This window comes from Bos mutus, chromosome 19 (genome assembly GCF_027580195.1).
Source record: "Bos mutus isolate GX-2022 chromosome 19, NWIPB_WYAK_1.1, whole genome shotgun sequence".
NCBI lineage: Eukaryota > Metazoa > Chordata > Mammalia > Artiodactyla > Bovidae > Bos > Bos mutus.
The window spans coordinates 30,381,191-30,405,095 of record NC_091635.1 but is presented as its reverse complement, the minus strand read 5'-3'; the positions used below and the strand labels follow the sequence as shown (position 1 = coordinate 30,405,095).

Genomic DNA, 23,905 nt, shown 5'->3' with positions numbered 1-23,905 from the left:
TGTCTTAAGCTCTGGCAGCTCTATGGTGGGGTTAATGGTGACCTCCCCCAAGAGGGCTTATGCCATACCCAGGTCTGCTGCACCCAGAGCCCCTGCCCTTGCGGCAGGCCACTGCTGACCAATACCTTCATAGGAGACACTCAAACACAGTTCTGGCTCAGTCTCTGTGGGGTCTCCGGGCCCTGGTGTGCAGAAGGTTTGTTTGAGCCCTCTGAGCATCTCTGGCCAGTAAGGGGTTTGATTCCAAATGTGATTTCACCCCTCCTGCCATCTTGCTGGGGCTTCTCCTTTGCCCTTGGATGTGGGGTACTTTTTTTGGTGGGATCCGACATTCTCCAGTCGACGGTTGTTCAGCAGCGAGTTGTAGTTTTGGCATTCTCGCAAGAGAAGACGAGCACACGTCCTCCTACTCCTCCATCTTATGCCACAGATGCACCTCATTATCAGAAGTCGCCTTCTCCTCGCTCATCTTTCCCTCACTATGATCGGATCTGGAGACGGAGGAACAACAACAGGCAGAGGAACAGCAGTAGCACTGAGGGGCAGGAGACAGCAGCAGGGGGAGGGGGTCACAGGGGCAGCAGCTCAGGGGCCTCACCATGGTGGATGCCTCACCCAGAATGGTGCCCCCCACAGCCGGAAACCCTGCTGAAACAAAATTCTCCAAGCCAGCATTCAACAGTATGTGAATCGTGAACTTCCAGATGTTCAAGCTGGATTTAGAAAAGGCAGAGGAACCAGAGATCAAATTGCCAACATCCATCGGATCATCGAAAAAGCAAGAGAGTTCCAAAAAAAACCTCTACTTCTGCTTTGTTGACTACGCCAAAGCCTTTGACTATGTGGATCACAACAAACCGTGGAAAATTCTGAAAGAGATGGGAATACTAGACTGCCTGATCTGCCTCCTGAGAAATCTGTATGCAGGTCAAGAAGCAACAGTTAGAACTGGACATGGAACAACATGTCCAGTTCCAAATCAGGAAGGGAGTACGTCAAGGCTGTATATTGTCACCTTGCTTATTTAACTTATATGCAGAGTACATCATGCAAAATGCCGGACTGGATGAAGCACAAGCTGGAATCAAGACTGCCGGGAGAAATATCAATAACCTCAGATATGCAGATGACACCACCCTTATGGCAGAAAGTGAAGAACTAAAAAGCCTCTTGATGAAAGTGAAAGAGGAGAGTGAAAAAGTTGGCTTAAAGCTCAACATTCAGAAAACTAAGATCATGGCATCCGGTCCCATCACTTTATTGCAAATAAATGGGGAGACGATGGAAACAATGACAGACTTTATTTTTTTGGGCTCCAAAATCACTGCAGATGGTGAGTGCAGCCATGAAATTAAAAGATGCTTGCTCCTTGGAAGAAATGACCAACCTAGACAACATGTTAAAAAGCAGAGACATTACTTTGCCAACAAAGGTCCATCTAGTCAAATCTATGGTTTTTCCAGTAGTCATGTACAGATGTGAGAGCTGGACTGTAAAGAATGCTGAGTGCTGAAGAATTGATGCTTTTAAACTGTGGTGTTGGAGCAGACTCTTGAGAATCCACTGGACTGCGAGGAGATCCAACCTAAAGGAAATCAGTCCTGAATATTCACTGGAAGGACTGATGCTGAAGCTGAAACTCCAATCCTTTGGCCACCTAATGCAAAGAACTGACTCATTGGTAAAGACCCTGATGCTGGGAAAGATTGAAGTCGGGAGGAGAAGGGGACGACAAAGGATGAGATAGTTGGATGGCATCACCAACTTGATGGACATGAGTTTGAGTAAGCTCTGGGAGTTGGTGATGGACAGGGAAGCCTGGCGCACTGCAGTCCATGGGGTTGCAAAGAGTGGGACATGACTGCGTGACTGAACTGACTGATGTCTACAATGGAATACTACTGTATGGCAATGAAAAGGCATGAACCACTACTACGTGAAAGATCATAAATTAATCTCAGACACAATGGTGAGTGAAAGAGGCCAGATGTAAAAATATATATACTGAATGATTCCATGTATATGAACTCCAAAAACAGACTAAACATATGGTAATAGCTCAGAATACTAGTGACATTTGGAGGGGAATACTGACTTTGAGTGAGCTTGCTCAATGCTAGAAATATTCAATATCTTGATCTAGGTGGTAGTTACATTATATATATGTGTGCATGTATGTATATATGTGTGTGTGTGTGTATATACACGTTACATGTATACTGTGTAAAAACGCATCGTTGTATTCTTTAAGATGTGTGCAGTTTACTATCCGAAAGTTATACCTCAATTAAAAAAGAAAAAAATAAAAGAGGGACAGTAGCTTCCTCACACTCAAATAAGAAGCAGCAGCTTTACGTCACTATCTTAAAAAAAAAAAAAAAAGAAAACAGAACATTTCCAAATTCACATTATGATACATAACTTTGAAAACAACATGTTCATCTGTATACCATCTAAAATTACTCCATGTACACTAGGAATTGAAGTGTCACACTTTGGTTAATGCATTCCAGGCACAGCAGGGATTTTATATGAACTAGTGCTGGGATACTGGCAACCCAGGGAAAGCCTGGGGCCAAGTGGAGAATGTGTAGCTAGGATTATGCCTTGTCACCAGCCTGGCTGGGGTTGTGGAATGCTGAGGCTCTGCTTGGAGGCACAGGGCAGAAAACTGGGAGCAAGGGGGGAATGAATTGGGAGAGGGGGCATAGGTAGGTTCCCTTATGCTCTGGGCCCATAGCCCATATCTCTTGGGCCCATAGCCCAAGTCTAGACTCCTGACCTCACCAGAGAGACAGTAGATGTAAAACAAGCCAGTCAGTTTCCAAGTGGGAAGAGTGCCAGCCATGATTTTTGCTGCCCAAGGAACAAAAAATCAATAATAATCATTCTCATGATTCATGTTCACCCTGTTTTATTCCAAAGCACTTTACCGAAAGGCTCCTTGGCCCAGCCAAGAAGTTCAGGGCCAGGAGCCAGGACACCTGGACACTAGATCTGTGTGTGGAAGACTTGGAACTTTCTTGGGGTCTAAGTTTCTCCCATTGTAAATGTTGCAAGTGACATTGTGGAGTATTTTACAGTTTTACATACATCTTACTCAACCCTTCAACCCCTGGTGAGAAAAGCAGAGAACATAGGACTGCTATTCTAATTTTTTTTTTTGAAAACCAAATTTTTATTGTCTACAAATATATATACATATATATATATATAAATTCCCCCCAAAGATGCTATTCTCTCATTTCCCCATCTCTTCTTCAACACCCCTAATATAAAGGACATTATTACACTTTATTAAAACTTCACCCAAATGTCCAGACAATGCTCCATCTATGTATTCTTCTGTGTTTGCAAGCTGCATGTTCATATAGCCATCTACAGACACAAGGTAGCCTTTGTACTCCATTCCCCATTTAAGCTTCACCATTACTGGCTTTCCTGTTGATCTGTTGAGGAAAGGTTTGGGGTTGAGGGGCAAACTCATCGCGACTACTGCTGCAATAGTGGGGAAATGCTGCAGGATACTCGCCGATGCAACTGTCCTGCGACCTTCGAGACTGAAGTAACCACACAGCTGCTATTCTAATTTTATAGACAAGAAAACTGGGATCAGATGAAGTTAAGAGATTTAATCAAACTCACACTGTTAAGGTGGGAAAGCCCAGAGGCTGGAAACCTGGGGCTTCTGACTCCAAACCCTTTGCTGTTTCAAAGTCAAAACAAGAAAGTCATTCCCTGCAGGTTCTAAGTTGGAGAAGGAAATGACAACCCACTCCAGTATGCTTGCCTGGAGAATCCCAGGGTCGGAGGAGCCTGGTGGGCTGGCGTCTATGGGGTCACGCAGAGTCGGACACGACTGAAGCGACTTAGCAGCAGCAGCAGGTTCTAAGTACAGTGTGACATGGCTTGGTCCTTCATAAAATGCCCTCTGTAGGTTCCAAGGGCAGAACTGGGTTTGTGGGGAGGGGGAGGGGGGAGTCAAAAATAATACCAAATGATGAATCAAAAGTAAAGAGAGAGCCTGCGACGAGGGGCCCTGAAGCTTAAGCTTCATTACCATCAAGGTAAATCGGCCCCTCCTACCCACTAAAAAATCCGGACACAGCAGATCTCGACAAGATTTTCCTCCCGGTTTGTGAAACGTGGCAGATGTGGGCTGTGGAAGTCCTGGGAAAGGACTCTCAGTTCTCCCAGGAGACAAGAGAAATTACAGCAGCAGCGAGGCCGTGGTGTGAGGATGGAGAAGGCTGTGTGACAGGGGAAGAGTCCAAAGGGGCCGGCGGCCCAGCTGGCAGTGCCGCTGTGGTAGGCTGGCATCCCTGGAGCCGGGGGCGATGGCGCCGTCCCGGAGCGATGGCCCAAACCGTAGGCTCGCCTGATGGAAGCAGGCGTTCTTCAGACCGTCTTCTGGCTTCCTGCGTCCAGATAAACCTTTCTCGGTGGAGGAGAGGAAGAGACAGACAACCGCAGCCGACGGCAGTGGGAGGGTAGATGGTGGTCGCGCCTAGGCCTTTCGATCTCCGGCCCGCAGGATGGTGGAGAGCGGAGGCCTACGGGAAGGCTGCCCCACTGCGGCTCTCGCGGCGAGGCCGGGGTGCCAGGCTCCCCTCGCGGCTCCCCGCCGCCGCCCGGGGGAGGAGGGGCGGGGGGGCAGCGCCCGCGGCCTGCTTTCCCAGGGCTGGCCAAGCCTTTTTGACAAGCTGATAGCGTGCCGGGGATTGGCTGGTCCGGGCGTGACGCCGGTTAACAACAAAGGTGGAGTTGGAAGAAATTAGATTAAAGGAGGGGGTGAAATTAAAGGGGGAGCAGGCTGGGGACTGGAGGCAGAGACCGAAGGGGAGATGCGCGAAGCGCGGTCTCACGGCTCCGCTTCGCCCCGGAATCCCCTTCGCCTAAACCCACCGGGATTTTTGCTCTCAACCGACTCCCGCGGCCCAGCTACCGAAGCGGGGGTGGGACGGATGGTTGCTGCTTCTTGAAAAATGCCCCCAACTCTCACCCTGACACCCCCTTGCTATGGCCCAGGGGGAGAACTCTTTGCTCGGACTCCTCGGATCCTAAACTCGGAGGAGGTGAGGGGCATTGAGAATAGCGAGAGGTTCGCTCTAAACCCGGAAGGCCCTCGCGGGGCACCGAGAACGGACGAGGCGGGGCACTCCCCCGGTTTTCCAATGTGTTGCAAACCTAAGAGCTTTTCTTGCTTGCTTTTTTTTTTTTTTTTTTGTAACACCCTTCCCCCCTTTTCTCTCCCCTCCACCCTGCTTTGGCTCCAGGGTTGCAAAAGCAAAGAGCAATAAAAAAAAAAAAAAAGAAAGAAAGAAACCCGCGCATACACTCAGACACACACCAGTGGCGACAGGGGGAGAGTTGGAAAGACGTAGGAGAGAAGCAGGAGGCAGCGGGGAGGGAGCTATGGGAGCGGGAAGCCGGCAGGTTCCCTCGCAAATCCCCCTCCGGCCCCACGTCGCCTCGCCGGCCCCGGCAGGGGAGCGAGGAGCCGGGCGAGCAGATGGAGGAGTGGAGCTCGCTCTAGGCAGCAGGCTTGGCCGGAGAATGGAGGAGCCGCCAAGCGATCGGCTGATTGGAAGAGAAACGCAGAGCGATGGAGGCGGGGGTAGGAGGACGATTTCTCTGCGGGGACTGGCGGCGGCGTATACGCCCGGGTCGGGCGCTGCAGAGCTTGGCTAGCTTTCAACCCGCGCTCGCCGGCTCCAGCCCCGCGCGCCCCCACCCCCAGCCCTCCCGGCGGCTCCGCAGGTGAGTGCGAGCTGGGGGCAAAAAGACTCGAAAGTCTCAACACGCCCGCCCTGCCAAAGGGAGGAAAAAAAAAAAAGAAAAGCATTTTTCCTTTTCTTTTTTTTTATTTTCGTGCAGCCCCCAAGCGCGGTGGGAGGGAAGGGGTGAGGCTGAGTCGCCCGGAGGAGGCGGAGGGGCCAGGCGAGGCCGGGGTGGCCCGGGAGGCGGCGGCGCCGAGGCGGCTCTGACGGGCGAGCGCTCGGAGCGGCGCTGCGCTGCGCCGAGGCGGGCGGGCGGGCGGGCGGAGCGGGGCGGGCGGAGCGCGGCGCGTGGGGCTCGCCATTAGCCGTCGCTCCGCTTCGCCATCTCGGGCTTTGTCTGGCGGCTTGCTGCCCCGGCGTCGGCTGCGGCGGAGCTGCGGCTCAGCTCTTCGGCCCGCCGCACCCCTAAGGTGCCCTTGGCCCGTGCTCCCATTCACACGCTCGGTAAGTGAGCCCCGGCGCCGCGGATTTCGGGGGAGAGGGGTTGCTGCGAGTGGCGGCGGCGCCGATCTCCATGCGCCCGGGCAGGCCTGGGGAGCCATGCCGGGCTGGATTGAACCAGCTCCCACAGAGACTCCTCCGCCGACCCGTCGCTTTCTCGCCGTTTGCGGGATTTAAAGAGCAAAAGATTTTTTTTTTTTTCCTGTTTTAATTTGCAAAGAGGACATTTTTTAGGATTTTTTTTTTTTTTTTTTTTTCGTGTGTGTGCTGCTTAGCAGCGAGGCAGGCTCCGAAGCCTGGCACGGCGATTGGCTTGCGTGCGCCCCAAGCCTGTGGCTACGCTCCGGGGATAAGGGTGGGCGCGAAACGCCCGCTCCAGGAGGCGGGCGAGTGAGCGGGTGAGGGCTGGAGTGGAAGCCCGAATCTGAGCTGGGGGAGAGAGCTCTGGAGCCGGGCTGCAGACACCCCCGGAGCCTCTCCAGCTGCCGGGGGGCCCTCCGGGCACCCTCTCTGCGGTCGCGACTCGCGCCCTCCCTCCCGCGCCGGCCGAGCCTGCTAGTTCCCCCGCGGGTCTGGCGAGGTCGCTCTCGGCGCCCGCCCGCCTCGGCTCCGAGCCCCGCCGCCATCCGGGTGGCTGCGTGTCTCCCTGCCCCGACCCCCCCCCCCCTCCCCGGCGGCAGCAGCAGCCGCCGCCGCCGCCACCACCACCACCAGCACTACCCCCCTCCCCTCCTTCCTTCCCTCCGCCTCGGCCGCCCGGGTCCCCCCAGCTCCCGCCCCTCCTCCCAGCTGCCCCCCGCGGAGCCCGCCCGGGCAGGCTGTGGGAGGGAGCGGAGCCGGCGAGGCGGGCGGGCTGGCGCTCGCTCCCCGGGGGTCGGTGTGCGCTCTACGGGGAAGGACGCGCTCGCTGCCCCGCTTCTCCCGCCCCCCCTCCCGCTCCTCCTCCTCCCTTCTCCCTCCTCCTCCCCGCTCCGGCGGCGGAGGCTGCGGCGGCGGCGGGGGGTGTGCGAGCTGAGGCCGGGGCCGGCGGGCGGGCGGCGGGCGGGCTGCCTGCAGGCGGAGGGCGCTGTGCTTTGTGCTTTTCGCCGCGAGGAGCAGCAGGCAGCAGCCACAGCCGCAGCCGCCGCCGCCACAGCAGCAGCCGCCGCCCCAGCGCCGCCGCCGCCGCGCCCGGAGGAGGAGCCGCTGCCGCCGCGGGAGGGAGCTGCGGCTGTGCCCGGCCGAGCGGGGGAGGGCGCCGCCGCTCAGAGCCGGGGAGGGAGCCGCCGGAGCGGGAAGCCCGGAGGCCGCGCTGCGCCGGGTAACCGAGGCGGCTGAGGACGCGCGCCGGGTCGGGGCCGGGGCCAGGCGGCGGGGAGCGAGCCGTGGGTACGGTGGACGCCCGGAGGAGACCCGGGGCGACTTCCAGGCAGAGAAGTGGGCGAGAGAGGACCAGGGCAAATGGAGAGGACGCTGAGAGCCGGGGGAGGGGAGGGCAGGAAGCGAGGCCCAAGCCGAGCCCCGGCCGCGGGCGGAGGAGCCCGCGCTTCTCCGAGCCGGCAGGCGCAGTTCTCGCCGGCCGCCGGAGGGGGCGGCGGGGCCGGTGAGCGCTGCTCTCCCGCCTCCCGGCCGCCGTCCTCCCGCCCTCTCCTTGGCTCGGCTCCCCGGAGGCCCGGGCGGGGGCGCCGGCGGGGCTGGGCCGCAGGCTCGGGGGAGGAGGCGGCGGTTCCCGCCGTGGTCGCGCCTCTGCGCCGGGCTCCTCCGTGCGCGTCGAGGTGGCTGGGCGGTGGCGGCGCCTCTGGCCGGGGTGGGTGGCTCGGGGGCGGGGGGCAGGCCAGGCCGCTTCTCTCCGGCTGCTTGCCCGCCCAGGCGGGCGGGGACGGCGTCGGGAGCCTGAGGGGGAGGGCGTCGGGAATCCGGATCCGGTCCCCGGGGGCGGTGCGGCCGCTGCGCTCCGGGGCTGGCGGCGGCTGCGTTGCGTCCGGGTCCCCGCCGGGTTGCGGAGGCGGGGGGAACCGGCCGGGGGGAGCGGGAGGAGGAGACTGAGGCGCGTGCCCGCTTCCGCGACCGCGCGCGCCCTTTACCCGCCCTTCCTCCTCCCCCGCCCTCCAGCCTGGGGCCTCCCCGGGGCGGGGCGCGCAGAAGGGGAGGAGTTTTTTTTTTTTTTTTTTTGGCCGGGGTGGGGAAGGAGGGCGGAGGGCGGAGGGCCGGCGCTCGCTGCGCGCTGGAACGCGGAGCAGTGTCTCGCGTGGGCAGCGGAGGGCGCACGCCCAGGAGCGGGGCTGTAGAGGCTGTAGGGGCTGGGGGTGGGGTTAGGAGGTAGAGGAGTGCACTCTCACCCCCACCAACTCATCAAGTCTTCTGGAGTTTTGGCTGGGTCTCTCTGAGAGTGTGGGGTTATGTCCCCCTCCCCTTTTGGGGAGGGAGTGATAGACAGACCCCCACCTCTCAGCCCGCCTGAGAGGGGACTGGTGTCTCTTCTAAAGGGTGAGGTGGCTTTGACCCCGGCTTGCCTGGCTAGCACGACCGAGGAGGTGGCTGGACGGCTGGAGAATGAACGGAGAAGCCGACTGCCCCACAGACCTGGAAATGGCCGCCCCTAAAGGCCAAGGTAGGAGCCCCACCCTCAGCCCTCTTTAACTTAAACCTTCCATTCTCACGTAGGTATGCGAGGCCCACTCCCCTTCTAAAGGTTTTCTCTCATCGGGGTTCTCTGAACTGAAATGGGAGGAAGGCTCTTGAGTGTCAAACACCCCTCACACTGGGTGTTTGGCTAAACACAAACTATTTGGCTTTGAACCTACAGACTGTATTTTTCACACTCCATTTCCCCCCCAGGTTAGAGAGGGAGGAGGAGGCCTTTTTAGGTCTTCCTTCAGGGGTTCCCAGTCACCCCGAGTGTGTCCTCAGCAGTGCCCTGGAATGGGAGGGGAGATGAGAGAGATGGGAGCAACGGGGAGATGAGAGGGATTGGGAAAGCTTTTCAGGGTTGTTTTTTTTAATTGTTATTAAGAGAGCATAGTTTTTGGTGAGGCAGGTTGGAGAGAAGGGTGTTTTGATGGCTGGAGACCTCAAACACACTTAATTATACTCTACCCCATCCAGTGGGGATCCAGTTGTAGGGTGGCAGGGTGGGTAGGATGAATCTGAGCATCTGGCAATGCCTGTGGGGCACTGAGAGGAGAGAGGATTATGGGTTCATGTGACCCTCCTGCAAAAACCCGGACCCAGGTGACCAGATGTGAATGCAAGTCAAGAGCCCTTTTGACTCCTAGCCATGGATAGCTATCATCCTAGCTCACCTTCCCCAGTAGTCCCCTCCAGAGAGCCCTCAATGGAGCTGCCTTTCAGTGACTGGAAATAGCTAGTCCAGACTCCTTTTTTTTTTTTTTTTTTTTTTTTGCTTCCATAGGGAATTGGGCTGAGAAGACAACTCAGAATTCTAGGAGGGGGGCCCTCCTTGGAGCAGAGCTCACCCTTTGCCCACCTGCCGGCTTTGCCTCATAGCTGCCTTGTATGGCTCTACCATTGTTTTACTTGCTCCAAAGTCTCCTTTGGTCCTTTCTGAGAGAGAGGGTAGGGCGGTGGAACACTCACATCTCTAATGTTAGTCTCCAGCTATGCTGGAGCAAAACATTGGCGTGGGTTCTCCTTACAGCCCACACCCCTGCCTCAGTCTGCACATTTAGGGTAGCCAAGTAGAACTGGGACTGAATTTAGCTTCACGTTTAGGTGTGTAGCCTCCTTGTTTCCCTTTCTTCTGCAGTGAGCTAGCTGTTCTCTAACAAGGTCCCAGATCACTGTGGCTTCCTTCCCCTCCCCCCTTCCCTATGATAAATTGTAACCCACGGCAGGCTGGCACGTTAGAAATGATAATAGCTTTGCAGTAAGCCAAACTTGGGTCCAAGTCTGTTTTTCTGGGCGTGATGTTGTCTGGACTGGAGTCCCTGCTCTAATCTGTATGGCCACAGCTTTTCCTTAGGGCTAGGCCATGTGTTGTCCGTGTCTTCAGATGGGAGATAACCATCTGAAGGGTCTGAGATGCTCTGGGAAGGAAGGGTTGAGTGCTTAAGGACTGTGGCATGGTTGGGGGCTGGCATGAACCAGGCATAATGGCCTTTCTTACCCTTCCCCAGACCGCTGGTCCCAGGAAGACATGTTGACTTTGTTGGAATGCATGAAGAACAACATTCCATCCAATGACAGCTCCAAGTTCAAAACCACCGAGTCACATATGGACTGGGAAAAAGTAGCATTTAAAGACTTTTCTGGAGACATGTGCAAGCTGAAATGGGTGGAGATTTCTAACGAGGTAATGGATTCCCCCTCCCTCCCCAACACATTCGAACACACATCTTCACCTACCCTTACTTCAGCCTTCTTGGTTGGGGCGATGAAACAGAAGTCTATAAACAGGAAGGAAAGAGACCAGGCGAGGTCCTTGTGTGGTCGCCCTTGTGCATCTTGGGAGTTGGCACGGTTGACAGCACTGGCCAAGACTTCTCAGTTCTACTTTCTAAGCTATGTGGCCTTGAATACTTACCGTCTTAGAGCATCTGTCACCTGAGCTGTTCTGGGGATTGAATGAGGTGCTGACATGGACAACCATTTCGAGGTCAGGTGGTCGCCTTGTTGCTCTCCTACGATGTGTACCGACTGCCCGGACCTCTGCAGTAAACATGGGCCAGTGCCTGGGTATCAGTGCAGCCTGAGCTGTGTCGCTCTCGACCCCAGCCCTTCTCCTTTGATATCTTCAGTCTAGTGGAAAGTAGAGAAGGCCTGTTGGAAAACGAGGGTATGCTCCTGGGTGGCATTCCCCTCTTCGGCGCTTCCCCTTACCCTCACCTCCTTTCTTCCTCCAGGTGAGAAAGTTCCGTACGTTGACAGAATTGATCCTCGATGCTCAGGAACATGTTAAAAATCCTTACAAAGGCAAAAAACTCAAGGTGAGTTTCCAGGTGGAGGAACACGAGAGTTCAGAGAAGCAAGGCTCAAAGAACAGTGTCTCACCTAGACCATGTCCTTGTCGCTCTTTCCAGAAACACCCGGACTTCCCAAAGAAGCCCCTGACCCCTTACTTTCGCTTCTTCATGGAGAAGCGGGCCAAGTATGCTAAACTCCACCCGGAGATGAGTAACCTGGACCTGACCAAGATTCTGTCCAAGAAATACAAGGAACTGCCGGAGAAGAAGAAGGTGGGGGGCGGGGGGCTAAGGTGCAGAGGGAAGAGGTGGGGAGAAGCTGGTATGGTGTAGGTTATCTGGCCGGAGGGGGAGGGGGGCAGCAAGGGTTTAGACTGAGGGACCTGGTGTCAGGGGCATGGGTGGGTCAGCAGAGTGGAGGAGGGCCTTGGGGAGCTCACCTGATCATCGCCTCCCGGGCCCATATACCCTCAGCTGTCGGCACTGCTACAGATGTAACCGTGACCAAGGCAGACACCCGAAACACACATGTCCTCTTTCACACACACGTCCTCACTGTTAGGCCTGCACAGCTGTTCACTTCTGTTTCCCCACATGGTCTCACTTGATGCTCATAGAGGTAACTCCGGGAGACTGAGTGGTCCAGATTTTGTGTTCAGAGGAATTGGGGTGCAGGAGGGCGTCGTGTCCCAGGACCATGGTTTAGTGCACGGGCTCCCTGCCTAGCCCTCTTCTCTAGGCAGGTAACGGGCGCGTCCCCAGGTTACATGGACTTCCTCCCCCTTACACACATTGTCCTTTGTGGCCCCATGCTGTCCCAGATCATCAAGCCCATTAACCTTGGGCAGAGGCTGCCCCAGCCTCCTAGGCAGGGGTGGACATGGTCAACACAGTGAGGTCGAGTGGTCCTTGGGAGAAACAGGCAGCACAGCATCGGAGGAACCTGCAGGTAGGACAAGAGTGAGAGGCGGTGGGCAGAGAGAGACGCGCAGAAGAGATACTGCGTGGTGAGATGGAGCCAGGGAGAGATGCTAGCGAGGGGCAGCAGAAGAGACAAGAAGGCACACTTGCTGGAGAGGAGACAGTTGTAGGCAGCTGGCTCTCGGGAGGGCACTAGCCCTGGGAGCAGCTCTTGTCCCAAGTTGCACACCTTGGCTTCAGGCTCACATGGCCTGGTACTGTACCCAAAAAAGGAGCTCGCTTGTCTGAGTCGATCCAGCTGTCTTCAGCTGCTGCCTGAACCAAGCTGGAGGATGAACCGCTGGAGCTATTCTTGACCCCTCCAATGGGGCCGTTGCAGAGTTGACTGTATACACAATGCCCAGACGTTCCCACGGGGTGAGAGGGAGAGGCAGAGGGTCTCAGGACCAGGGCGGGACAGAGGAAACTCCGAGGTACACTGGACAGGGTGCCAGCCTAGGGGACACAGTGAGCCTGTTCCCCTGACTGCCACTGCATCACCGTGTGTGTGCCCTTTGGTAAGTCATTTCCATCCTCTGGGCCTGGTCTTGATCTGAGGCGTGGAGGGTGAGCTTGATCTGGGTGGTGCCTTCTGGCTCTGAAAGCTGCTGTTTCTGTGAGAGGAGAGCTGAGACTGGGGCAAAGGAGGCAGGGCTCTGCTCTCGGTTTTTTTGTGGAAACCTCAGAGGGAAGCAGAACTGCCTCGCTTCTTGCACCTGATGAGAGGCAGAGGTTGGGCTCAAGCAGCATGTGTCCCTGGCCGCCTCCAGCACTACTCTGGTTGTGAATCTGGGAAGACGAGGGAGAAAGGAAAGGGGGACGTTGAAGTGGGGCCAGGAGGGGAGGTAGACGAGGAAGGGAAAGAGACAGGTTGGAAAAGAAGTCCAAGAGGGAGGGAGGCAGGAAGGATGCAGGTATGGAGATGGGATGGTGGGAACGGAGGACCAGGGTGAGAGAAGGAAGGGAAGCCAGGCCGTAGAGGAGAAGGACTGGGCTGGGTGAGGGAGGGCGCAGGGAGCCAAGAACCTGGAAGAAGGGATTGCAGGCAGGGAAAGTGGTCACGGCTGAGGGTTGTGGTGGGGATGGTGTCAGGATTGCCAAGGACAACCAGGGACCCAAAGGTAATGGGTTGGGGCGGTGGGGGGAAGGAATCCAGATTCAGGAGACAAGAATTCACTCTGGGCTGCGGTCAGTTAAGTCTCTCCTCAGTGCCTTAGAAGTGGGACTCAGCCTGCCCCCGGCCCTGTGGGCCACCTGAGACGGCACACTAGTATTAGCTGCCACAGACAGAGGAGGAGCGAGCGACAGGCAAGGCCTACGCCCTCCCCTGACTCCCTCCCTGGGGGTTTCCTTGGTGTTGGGGAGAGGCAGAGGGGGACTATCTTGGGGAATCCCAGGGCTGTCACTGCTTAGTGAATGACTGGGTTATGCCCGGTGGCCAGCCCCCTCTACCCCTGTCTCGGGACTCTCCCTTTCTTAAAGGGAGGGGATGGAATGTGTCCTGGGAGACCCCTGTAGCTCCTAGTGTCTGGGCTACAGAGTCCCCCCTCAACCCACTGGAAGGTAGGCCATCATCTTCCCTCCCCCCACCCCCGCCACTCATGACATTCTCCATACACATCACTGACAGGGAGGCAAAATAGCTAGAAAGGAGGACTTGGTGGGGTTTGTGGCTCAGCTCTTGGGTCATGGATGACCCCATCGCCTCCTCCCCCCAGATGAAATATATTCAGGACTTCCAGAGGGAGAAACAGGAGTTCGAGCGAAACCTCGCCCGATTCAGGTAAGGCAGTGGAGCCCAGAGGAGGCCACAGGGTGCTGGGTGTGGCAGGAGAGGGGATCAGAGCCTGGTGCTCACCACCCCTGAGGCATGGAAGATGGATGCGTCACCTGTTGACCGTAGTGGTTCACGCTCAGGGGCAGAGACTGGCAGCTAACCACTGGTCCACTAGGCCCCAGCTGATGGGCTGAGGAGCCTTAGCGAGTGGGGCAGCTAGCCGGGGTCTGCCCTGGCAGGACCCCCTCTCCCACCACTGACTGTCGCTCCCCACACCCTGGCTAGGGAGGATCACCCAGACCTAATCCAGAATGCCAAGAAGTCGGACATCCCCGAGAAGCCCAAAACCCCCCAGCAGCTGTGGTACACCCACGAGAAGAAGGTGTATCTCAAAGTGCGGCCAGATGTGAGTGTCCGGCCAAGGGGTGGTGGGAGGGCGCACGGTGGTGGCAAGGGGGGAGCCGCGCCAGGTCGGCCGGGCACGGTGCAGGGGAGCAGGAGAGGAGGCCCCTCCCCAGGGGTGGGCTGCATGGACAGGGCCTGGGCCAGCTGGCGTGTGCGTGCGTGCGTGTGCGTGTGTGAGCCTGTCCCCTTGCACCCAGGCGGGACCCTCCGCCTCTCTGCCTTCCCCTCCTGGCCTGTGGGGGACACTCTTGTGACCTCCTGTGGCCTGAGGGGGCGGGGGCCTCTGTGTCCCCCTCCCCTTCCCCTCCCCCCTCCCCCTGGCTGCCTGTGTGTGTCTGACGGCTTTTGGTTTGCAGGCCACTACGAAGGAGGTGAAGGACTCCCTGGGGAAGCAGTGGTCTCAGCTCTCGGACAAAAAGAGGCTGAAATGGATTCATAAGGCCCTGGAGCAGCGGAAGGAGTACGAGGTTAGGCTTCCGCTGCGCTCCTCCCCATCCGGCTCTTCACGAGCCTCTGCCCTCTGACTCTGCGGCCTCCGCACTCTGCGGGAGGCAGTCACTGCCCGTCCCGTCACTGAGGGAGGGGCCTTCTGGGCCCCTCACCTCTGCCCCTACCTTCCCTGCCCCCCCCCGCCCCCCCCAACATGAGATCTCAGGCTAGGGCAGGGCAGGGCACCACATCTCGTGTGACACAGCAGATGCACGGCCACCCCCCAGCTTGGCTCCCTGCCTCCCTTCCCCAGCGGCTCTCCCCCACCCCCCCAGCCCCGGCTAACCCCACACCCCGTTGCCCTCCATCCCCTCCAACCTCACTCTGCAGGAGATTATGCGTGACTACATCCAGAAGCACCCCGAGCTCAACATCAGTGAGGAGGGCATCACCAAGTCCACTCTTACCAAGGCCGAACGCCAGCTCAAGGACAAGTTTGATGGGCGACCCACCAAGCCACCTCCGTGAGCGCTGCCCTGCCCTGGGGTTGGGGGATGGGGGGTGAGCCGGCAGGCAGCTAGGGAGCCGGGCTGATGAAGGACCTCAGCCCAGGCTCTGGAAGTAAGGAGGCCGCTGCCCTGGGCCTCCCTGGTCACTCACAGGCATGCTCTTCCCTTGCTGCCGGTTGTGACAGGAACAGCTACTCACTGTACTGTGCAGAGCTGATGGCCAACATGAAGGACGTGCCCAGCACAGAGCGCATGGTGCTATGTAGCCAGCAGTGGAAGCTGCTCTCCCAGAAGGAGAAGGATGCCTACCACAAGAAGTGTGACCAGGTACGCCGGCGGGAGCCAGCCCTGGAGTGGCGGGACTCCCGGAGAACCTTGGGGTTTTGAAGCCTGAAGTTTGATCCTGGGCCCTTGCTTTACACGCGGTGTTGTGCTTGGTTTAGTGTCTGTGCTGATTAAGGCAGGGTCTCGGGCCTCATGCCTACCAGCTATGGAGGGAGACTGGGCCCTGGCCAGGCTCTGGACGGTTTGCTGAGAGGCTACTGTTGGTCCCTGGAGTATAGGAGGTCTCCAGCGAGGCTGCCCCCGATTGACCTTGACTCTCCTTCCTTTCCCAGAAAAAGAAGGATTATGAAGTGGACCTGCTCCGTTTTCTAGAGGTGAGTGTTCCTTTGGGGAGGGCAGTGGGCAGAGAGAGGCCAGGGAGTGGTTGGTGAGCAAGGCCCCTAGGACAACACAGACACGGCCTGGGGACCAAACATTCAGCCCCATGCTGCCCACTTTTTCCCTGTCCAGAGCCTGCCTGAAGAGGAGCAGCAGCGGGTCCTGGGGGAAGAGAAGATGTTGAACATCAACAAGAAGCAAGCCACCAGCCCAGCCTCTAAGAAGCCCTCCCAGGAAGCGGGCAAGGTGGGCAGGGGGCATGACCAAGCAGCTAGGTGGGGTGGAAGGGAAGAGGCGAGGCTCCCCGTGAGCACCCCGTGGACGCCGACCCTCTTTGCACATCTACAAGGGCGGCTCGGAGAAGCCCAAGAGGCCCGTGTCAGCCATGTTCATCTTCTCGGAAGAGAAGCGGCGGCAGCTGCAGGAGGAGCGGCCCGAGCTCTCAGAGAGCGAGCTGACCCGCCTGCTGGCCCGCATGTGGAATGACCTGTCGGAGAAGAAAAAGGTCAGGCTTGCCAGACCAGAAGGGGCTGCCAGGCAGAGCCTGGGCCGCTTCTCCCCCGGGGGCTAGCTGCACTTCCTCACCCTGCCCCGGGTGTGTGTGTGAGGTGTGAGCCACACAGCGGCCTGAGCGCAGATTGTGGGGCTGGGAACCTAGCGAGCCGGAAGGCGGGAAGCTGTCAGCTGTGGGCTGTGGGCTCCCTGGGGAGCAGGGCCGCGGGGCGGCTTGAGCCCCTGGCTGGAGACATCTGCACCAGCCCACGCCTCCGCTTGCCCCACCCCACCTTACCCTTGCCGTTAGTGGTGGCGGGGAGAACCTTCCATTGCGGGACGGGCCGTGCGCGCCCCCTGGGGGTGGCCGGAAGGCTGACGCCTCTGCTGTCCCTCCGCAGGCCAAGTACAAGGCCCGGGAGGCGGCGCTGAAGGCCCAGTCGGAGAGGAAGCCAGGCAAGTTGCCGGAGTCGCCCAAGAGAGCAGAGGAGATATGGCAACAGAGTGTCATCGGTGACTACCTGGCCCGCTTCAAGGTAGCAGGCAGTGGGAAAGGGGTCTTTTTCCTTTTCTTTCTTTCTGGATAAGTAGTTGCTTTATCATTTATCTTTTCGGAAACGGGTTGTTCTGCCACTGCCCACACAGTGGGCAGCCCCAGGTGACCCTTCTCACTTCTGACACCCTTCTCTGTCCCCAGAATGACCGGGAGAAGGCCTTGAAAGCCATGGAGATGACTTGGAACAACATGGAAAAGAAGGAGAAACTGATGTGGATTAAGAAGGCAGCCGAAGACCAAAAGCGATACGAGGTGGGAAAGGGGCTTCTGGTTAGCTTGGTGGGGCAGGATGGAGCTGGGGCCACCTCCCCCCACTTAAAACTCAGGAGCATCCTCTCGGGTGGGCGGCTTTCCTTACTGCGTGGGACTTGGAGCCAGAAGTCCCGGCTTGGGTTGTGTGACCCTGAATAAGTCTCTTAACTTCCTTCTCTGAGCCTCAGTCATGCATCACTAAAATGAGGGTGAGGATACCAATCATGTGAGTGCAATTATGAAACCACTTTCAGACGGCAGGACCTACCCGACAAAGGCGTGAGTGGTTAGGAAGTTGCTCCCTAGCTGTGCCTTAGTTTCTCCTCCTTCCTGGCATTTAAAAGGAGAGTCAGCTAGGGACTGCAGGTACTGGGGCAGGAGAGAGGATAAGTGACCTTTCTGGGTGTCCTCATAGAGAGAGCTGAGTGAGAGGCGGGCACCCCCGGCTGCTGCAAACTCCTCCAAGAAGATGAAATTCCAGGGAGAACCCAAGAAACCTCCCATGTGAGTCTGGGGGCTAGAGTCCCTCCTGAGGTGGGGAGGGTCAGGGTGGAGGGGCTGCTTGGTTGGTGTCCTGACCCTCCCTGTGACACCCACACCTCTCAGGAATGGTTATCAGAAGTTCTCCCAGGAGCTGCTGTCCAATGGGCAACTGAACCACCTGCCGCTGAAGGAGCGCATGGTGGAGATTGGCAGCCGCTGGCACCGCATTTCCCAGAGCCAGAAGGAGCACTACAAGAAGCAGGCTGAGGAGCAGCAGAAACAGTACAAAGTGAACCTGGACCTCTGGGTCAAGGTGAGAGGGCAGGGGACCTGAGGATGCATCATGCTGACTGGTCTGCATTCATGGTTTCATTCAGCGTCCCAGCAGTCCTTCAGGGTAATGATTACTATCAGAGATAAGGAAACTGAGGCTCAGAGAGGTGAAATAACTTACCCCAGGTCACACAGCCAGGGAGTAGGAAGATCCAAATCAGACTGCCTTTTCCTCCCTCCAGCTGGGACCAGGGGATGTCTCCAAGACTCTGGCTCAGCCTCTAGCCTCTGAGCTCCGCTTCTGTGCCTTGCTTGAGCAGTCAGATCTGTAAAGTGGGGAGAGTCACCAATATCCTCCCCAGCCACCCAGGTGGGTTGGCCAAGGACCCAGGGGGAATAGCAGGGTTTAAGGGTTCCAGACATTTGGTGAGCCCCAGATTGCCTTGGCAGTGGCTCTGGGCTTGGCTTCTGGGGAGAAGTGATTGAGCCACACTATGGCAGTCTTCCGGGGGCGCTTCTCTGAGTTGAGAAAGGCCCTGACTCTGGAGCCTCCATTTGGGTAGAGCACAGGACAGACATGAAAGCAGTCTTAGGACAGGGTAGCTTAGAAAAGGCTTTGGAGCATCTTAAGCAGAAATACTGAGCTATGTTCTCAGGTCCTTAGGGTTCTCTGCAGAGACCTAAGGAGACTGGGATGGGCGCAGGTGGCATGATGGTCAGAGCTGAGCCCACTGCCTGGCGCTTGACCAGCGTGCTCAGTCAGCAGTAGTTTGGGTCATGTTCCCGCCCTCACCTCCTCCTCTGTCTCCCCCAGAGTCTGTCTCCCCAGGAACGTGCAGCATATAAAGAGTACATCTCTAATGTGAGTCTGGGAGCAGGGTGCTGTTGGGATAAGGAGGGAACTTGTGGTGGGGGTGGGGGCTAGGGGGTTGCTCCTTGGTGGCTCAGACGGTAAAGAATCCACCTGCAATTCGGGAGATCTGGGTTTGATCCTTGGATTGGGAAGATCCCCTGGAGAAGGCAATGGCTACCCACTCCATTATTCTGGACTGGAGAATCCCATGGACAGAGGAGCCCGAGTCCATGGGGTCACAAAGAGTTGGACATGACTTTCACTTTCTGGGGGGAGCAGTACAGAACTCCTGGCTACTCCCTTTGCCCATGTCCCCATCCCCTCCTACAGAAACGTAAGAACATGACCAAGCTGCGAGGCCCGAACCCCAAGTCCAGCCGGACTGCCCTGCAATCTAAGTCGGTAAGGAGCCCCTCCCAGAAGGGGGCGCTGGGGTGGGGAGATTCAAGATGCCTGGAGTGGCATGGCAGGGACCACTGATGTGCTTCCATCCCTCCCAGGAGTCTGAGGATGAGGATGAAGAAGATGAGGATGAAGACGAGGAGGATGATGAGGAGGAAGACGATGAGAACGGGGACTCCTCTGAGGATGGTGGGGACTCCTCCGAGTCCAGCAGCGAGGATGAGAGCGAGGATGGGGATGAGGTGGGGTGGATGGGGCATGGAGGTGGGGGGGTTGCTGCCAGGATGGCCCCCTGGTGACCACACTTTCTTGTCGCCCAGAACGAGGAGGACGACGAGGACGAGGATGACGACGAGGACGATGACGAGGATGAGGACAACGAGTCCGAGGGCAGCAGCTCCAGCTCTTCCTCCTCGGGGGACTCCTCGGACTCTGACTCCAACTGAGGCTCAGCCCCACCCGGGGCTCCCCTCCCCGGCTGATCACCTTTGTTTCTCCCCCATGTTCTGTCCCCCTGCCCCTTGGCCTCCCCCACTTTCTTTCTTTCTTTCTTTTTTTTTTTAAAACAAAACAAAACACGGTGGGGGGTAGGCGCTGGAGGCGCCCAGGCCAGAACTCTGCGGCCTCAGAGACATCAGCCCTGGGGGGCCCTCCAGGGAGCGTACCCATCAGACTGAGCCACCACTGGACTGGTCCAGCCCACCCCCTCCTCTGCACTTGCGGTTTCCGGCATGGACAATGGACCCGGGAGTGGGTCGGGGTTCCCAAAGAGTTCAGTGAGGCCCCCTACACCTGCAGCCCAACCCAAGGGAGGGTGGAAGCTTGAGGAAGACCCCTTTCTTTCCAGAGGGGCTTGCAGCCTGGACCCCTACATTGGAACTGGAGGCAGGGAACATGGGAGAGGAGGGCGGGCGCCTATGAAGAAATAGGCCTTGCCCCATGGCCCTCTTCTTCCCTGCCCCCTGCGGGAAGGAGCTGCCTGGACCCACTCACGGGGGGGGGGGGCAGAAGTGTTTTTTATATATGTGTATATATTTTTTTTTTAAGCTCTGAGCTGTCAACGAGACGTTTCCTACCGATCTCGGCTGCCGTCTCTGTTGTCATTTCTGGGAGAGGGAGGGTTTAGAGGGTAGGTTTGGGGCTTTTTTAAAACGGTCTTGACGTGTATGGAAAAGTGTGTGTGTGTGCGCGTGTGTGCGTGTGTGTATGCGTGTGGCCTGTACATAGCATGGGTGCACCTGTGGATGTGTGCAAAGGCACGTCTATTTGTGCGTGTAAGAGAAGGTAAAAGGGTTGTGAGGGCTATGGAGACACTGACCCTGGTGGGAATAGGTTGGGGTGGCCCTTTTCTCCATATCTTCTGCTTTGCCTGATCTCTGATTCAGTTCGGGTGTACTGAAGCCACTCTGGTGCTTCCTCTGCTGGTTTCCCTCAGCCAGGGCCATTGGCGCTACTGCTAGTCTCCAGTATCCATCAGGACAGTGGGGAGGGGGACAGACCAGGTGAACCTTAAACATTTGATTTGGCGGGAAAGGTGTGTCCAGCTCATCTGAGGGGTCACCCAGCCACCGTCGGCTCTGAACCTGGGCTTCAAGAGATGTGTTGGAAGCTCTTAACTTATACACCCCTCCTGCCTGCCCCCCATATCCTCCAGCTACCCCACCCCCATTTCCTTTGATTTCTCAGGTCAGCTCCCTTCCCCACCCCATCTCCCCAAACCCACAGCTGAGGGAGAGGTCTGCAAAAGCTGCTTTGACAGCTGTCCTAACCCTTGCCAGCCATCCCCCAGATTTTGGAACCCTGATTCCTAGACTCTCAAAAAGCCAAGCCACCTAGTCTCTGTGGGTTTAATTTTTATTGTTGCTTTTGATCAAATTTTTTTAAAACAATCATGTCAGTGACCTATTTAATTGGGGGTTTGTGCTTTTCCACCCTCCCCCTCTGAATGAAAGGCAAGAGGAAGAACTCTTGTCTAGGAGGTGTGGTGGGAAAGGTGGGTCCCGCTCAGAGGAAGGCAGATAGATAATCTGCTTTGCCTCGGATGTGGTGCTGGGGGTGGGAGGAGCTAGTGGGGGATACTCCCTACTCCCCACTCCCCTTTCTTTGTCCTCCGGGAATTAGGTACAGGGGTTCATAGGTTCTATTTCTTCCCAAGAGCCCCTGCAGAGAGCCCCATTTCCCTGTTCTAGTGCCCCTGCGCTGTTGTGTTTCAGTGGAATGTGTTTTTCATTTAAAAACAACTTTGGATGGGGCATTTTTTTTTTTTTCCTGTTTTAAAAATTGAAAAATTCTTACAGTACAAACATGGCTGTGGGGGTGGGGGCGTGGGTGCTGTAAGAGGTCACTCTGAGTGCATTTTGGCACTGGGATGGAATGACTGGGGTGGGAGGACCCCTGCTCTCCCCTCCCACCCCGTTTTTTTCTAATATTTAAGAAGTGTTTTTTGTAGGTTTCAACAACAACCACAACTTGAATTTGTATCATGGGAGGTGGGAGGGAATGGCTTAGAGGTGTCTGCCTAAGCTTAAGGCCAACTGTGGAAGTTTTGTTTTCCCTTTTTTTGTACAATAAAGTAAAAATACAAAGATTTGACTGCTGTCTGATCACTGGACTCAGTGAAGTGGGAGTGGTGGCAGAGGTGACCCAACAGGCTCAGTGTGGTAAGACCCTTGAAGGCAACTTGTTTGCCTCTTCTTTCTGGAACCATCTTCCTCATTCCTGAAGGCTCCATAGCAACCTACTTTCACATTGTTTTGTTCTACTGTTCTTGTACTTTCTCAATTCAGTTTGTTAACTTAGGTAGTCAGACCACTAAGGACTGAGAATTTGGAAAACAAATTTTCTCCCAGCATGCACTGCCTTTAAAAATGAAGGTGATGAACCATTAGGGTCAAGGGTTCACCTTGGTCATGCAAGGGCTAATCATTGGGAGTTGGGGTAACCTTGAGCCCTCAGCCTCACCAGGGTGAGGAAAGACTTTCCTAAATGACCCAGACCTCTGATGGGAAGTGGGCTGGGCCAAGATGACTCACTCTGAGGTTAAAGAAGACAGCCTTCCCTCCACAGGCCTCAGCTGGGTTCCCAGAGCCACCAAGGGCTAAAGACCCAGGCCCATTGAAGACCTCTCCCTTCACCCCACACCCCTCTCTCACTCTTTGCCAAACTTCTGAAAAGCTCCTTGCCCCTCACGGCCTTCTATTTCCTCACCTTCCATTCACTATTCCCCTGAGGGGAATATGTTCATCATTACACCGAGTGGACGTACTCTTGAATTCTTGGTCTACTCTGCTGGCATTGGCTCCTCCTCCTCATTCTATCATAGGTATTCAAGTCACTCTATGAACTTCCAGTTATTACCCATAGTAACCATTCCAAAAAGTGGCCTCTATAGAGATGTCTCTTTGAAGCTGCAGACCAGTACAGGCTTCAGTGTATCCTCGGGTATCTTGCAGGTACCTCAAGACCCCAGATGAGCACTAAACATCTACTCATTAGTATCAGCCTTAACTCTTCTCCCTATTTCATCTCTCAGTGAAGGGAGGTGAAATTTGCTTACCGAGACACGTTTGTTCCACTTCTTGTATCTCTCAAATGTGTCAACCTGCTTACATCCTCATCCTATTCAAGGCCATCACCATTGCTCATCCTCTGCAAAAACCTAAAACTCATCTTCCTGCTTGCACTCTTGCCCCCTACAGTCCATTCTGCACACAGCAACCAGAGCTATCATTTAAAAACAAATCTGGTAACTTCTGCACTTAGAACTTGCCTTGTCTTACCATGACCCTACAAGGCCTGGCCTCTGTTGCCTCTCCCTTCTCTCATTCCACTCTCCCTGTTCACTCACAAGGATCCAACCAAGTGATATGTCTTTTGCTCCTCAAACATACCTACCACAAGACCTTTGCACTTGTTCTCTCTGCCCAAAATGCCATTCCCCCAACACTACAGATAGCTTGTTTTTTTCATCCTTCAGATTTAGGCTCAAACGTCACCTCACAAGTCTTGCCTGACCACCCTCTCTAGAGAGGCCTTCTCCTACATCCCCTTGTTTCTGTATTCGTTTACCTGTTCATTGTCTGTCTCTGCAGACCAACACATTCAGTTTGAGATATGTTGGAGTTATGGTGGGATTAGCTAGTGGAGACAACTTATGTGTTCATTCATTATAGTAACCCCAGTACCTATTCCCAGGTGGCTCAATGGTAAGAAAAAAAAAAAAAAATTCCGCCTGCCAATACAAGAGATGCAGCAGATACAGGTTTGATCCTTGGGTCAGGATGATCCCCTGGAGGAGGAAATGGCAACCCACTCCAGTATTCTTGCCTTGACAGAGGACCATGGCAAACTACAGTCTGTGGGGTCACAAAGAGTCGGACACGACTGAATGAGCATACATAGCAGACATTTGACAATCAAGAAATATTCATTAGGGGACTTTCCTAGAGGTCCAGTGGTTAAGACTTCCAACACAGGGGATCTGGTTCAATCCCTGATTAGGGAACTAGATCCCACATGCTGCAACAAAGATTTCAAATGCTGCAACTAAAAGGTCCCACGTGCCACAACTAAAACCTAGTGTAGGCAAATAAATAAAAATACTTAAAAAATAAAAAGATCCCGCAATGCTGTGCAATACAGCCAAAGGAATAAGAATGGCCCACAATAATGTCATATATATATATATGTATTATGTATTATATATAGCCTCTCTTTACCCAACTCTAAC

At 55.9% G+C, this 23,905-nt stretch overlaps 1 protein-coding gene and 1 pseudogene across 6 annotated transcripts; one reads left to right on the top strand and one right to left on the bottom strand.

Annotated features, from left to right (window-relative positions):
• Positions 1 to 3,027: 3,027 nt before the first annotated feature.
• On the bottom strand, positions 3,028 to 5,087 carry LOC106701434 (small nuclear ribonucleoprotein F pseudogene; annotated as a pseudogene).
• Positions 5,088 to 5,377: 290 nt separating this feature from the next.
• Positions 5,378 to 19,735, top strand: UBTF (upstream binding transcription factor). 6 transcript variants are annotated; one of them, XM_070389930.1, is made up of 21 exons: positions 5,378 to 5,760; positions 8,687 to 8,811; positions 10,337 to 10,512; positions 11,063 to 11,146; positions 11,240 to 11,395; positions 13,801 to 13,865; positions 14,145 to 14,265; positions 14,621 to 14,731; positions 15,084 to 15,217; positions 15,388 to 15,529; positions 15,820 to 15,861; positions 15,998 to 16,111; positions 16,215 to 16,370; positions 16,759 to 16,893; positions 17,055 to 17,165; positions 17,581 to 17,669; positions 17,772 to 17,961; positions 18,736 to 18,783; positions 19,105 to 19,176; positions 19,275 to 19,418; positions 19,497 to 19,735. In XM_070389930.1, exons 2-21 carry the CDS (start codon positions 8,754 to 8,756, stop codon positions 19,620 to 19,622), a joined length of 2,274 nt encoding a protein of 757 aa, XP_070246031.1. In that variant the 5' UTR covers positions 5,378 to 5,760; positions 8,687 to 8,753; the 3' UTR covers positions 19,623 to 19,735. The 6 variants fall into 6 exon arrangements, with proteins under 6 accessions (XP_070246031.1, XP_014337626.1, XP_070246033.1 ...); XM_014482140.2 differs by lacking the exon at positions 5,378 to 5,760 and adding an exon at positions 5,944 to 6,224; XM_070389927.1 differs by lacking the exon at positions 5,378 to 5,760 and adding an exon at positions 7,383 to 7,521.
• Positions 19,736 to 23,905: the final 4,170 nt, after the last annotated feature.

Excerpts from the sequence above, each read along its gene's own strand:
- UBTF (XM_070389930.1), top strand. The coding sequence starts at position 8,754 with ATGAACGGAGAAGCCGACTGCCCCACAGACCTGGAAATGGCCGCCCCT. Across the intron at positions 19,177-19,274 it reads CTGCCCTGCAATCTAAGTCG|GAGTCTGAGGATGAGGATGA; the intron begins GTAAGGAGCCCC and ends CATCCCTCCCAG. Across the intron at positions 19,419-19,496 it reads AGAGCGAGGATGGGGATGAG|AACGAGGAGGACGACGAGGA; the intron begins GTGGGGTGGATG and ends CTTGTCGCCCAG.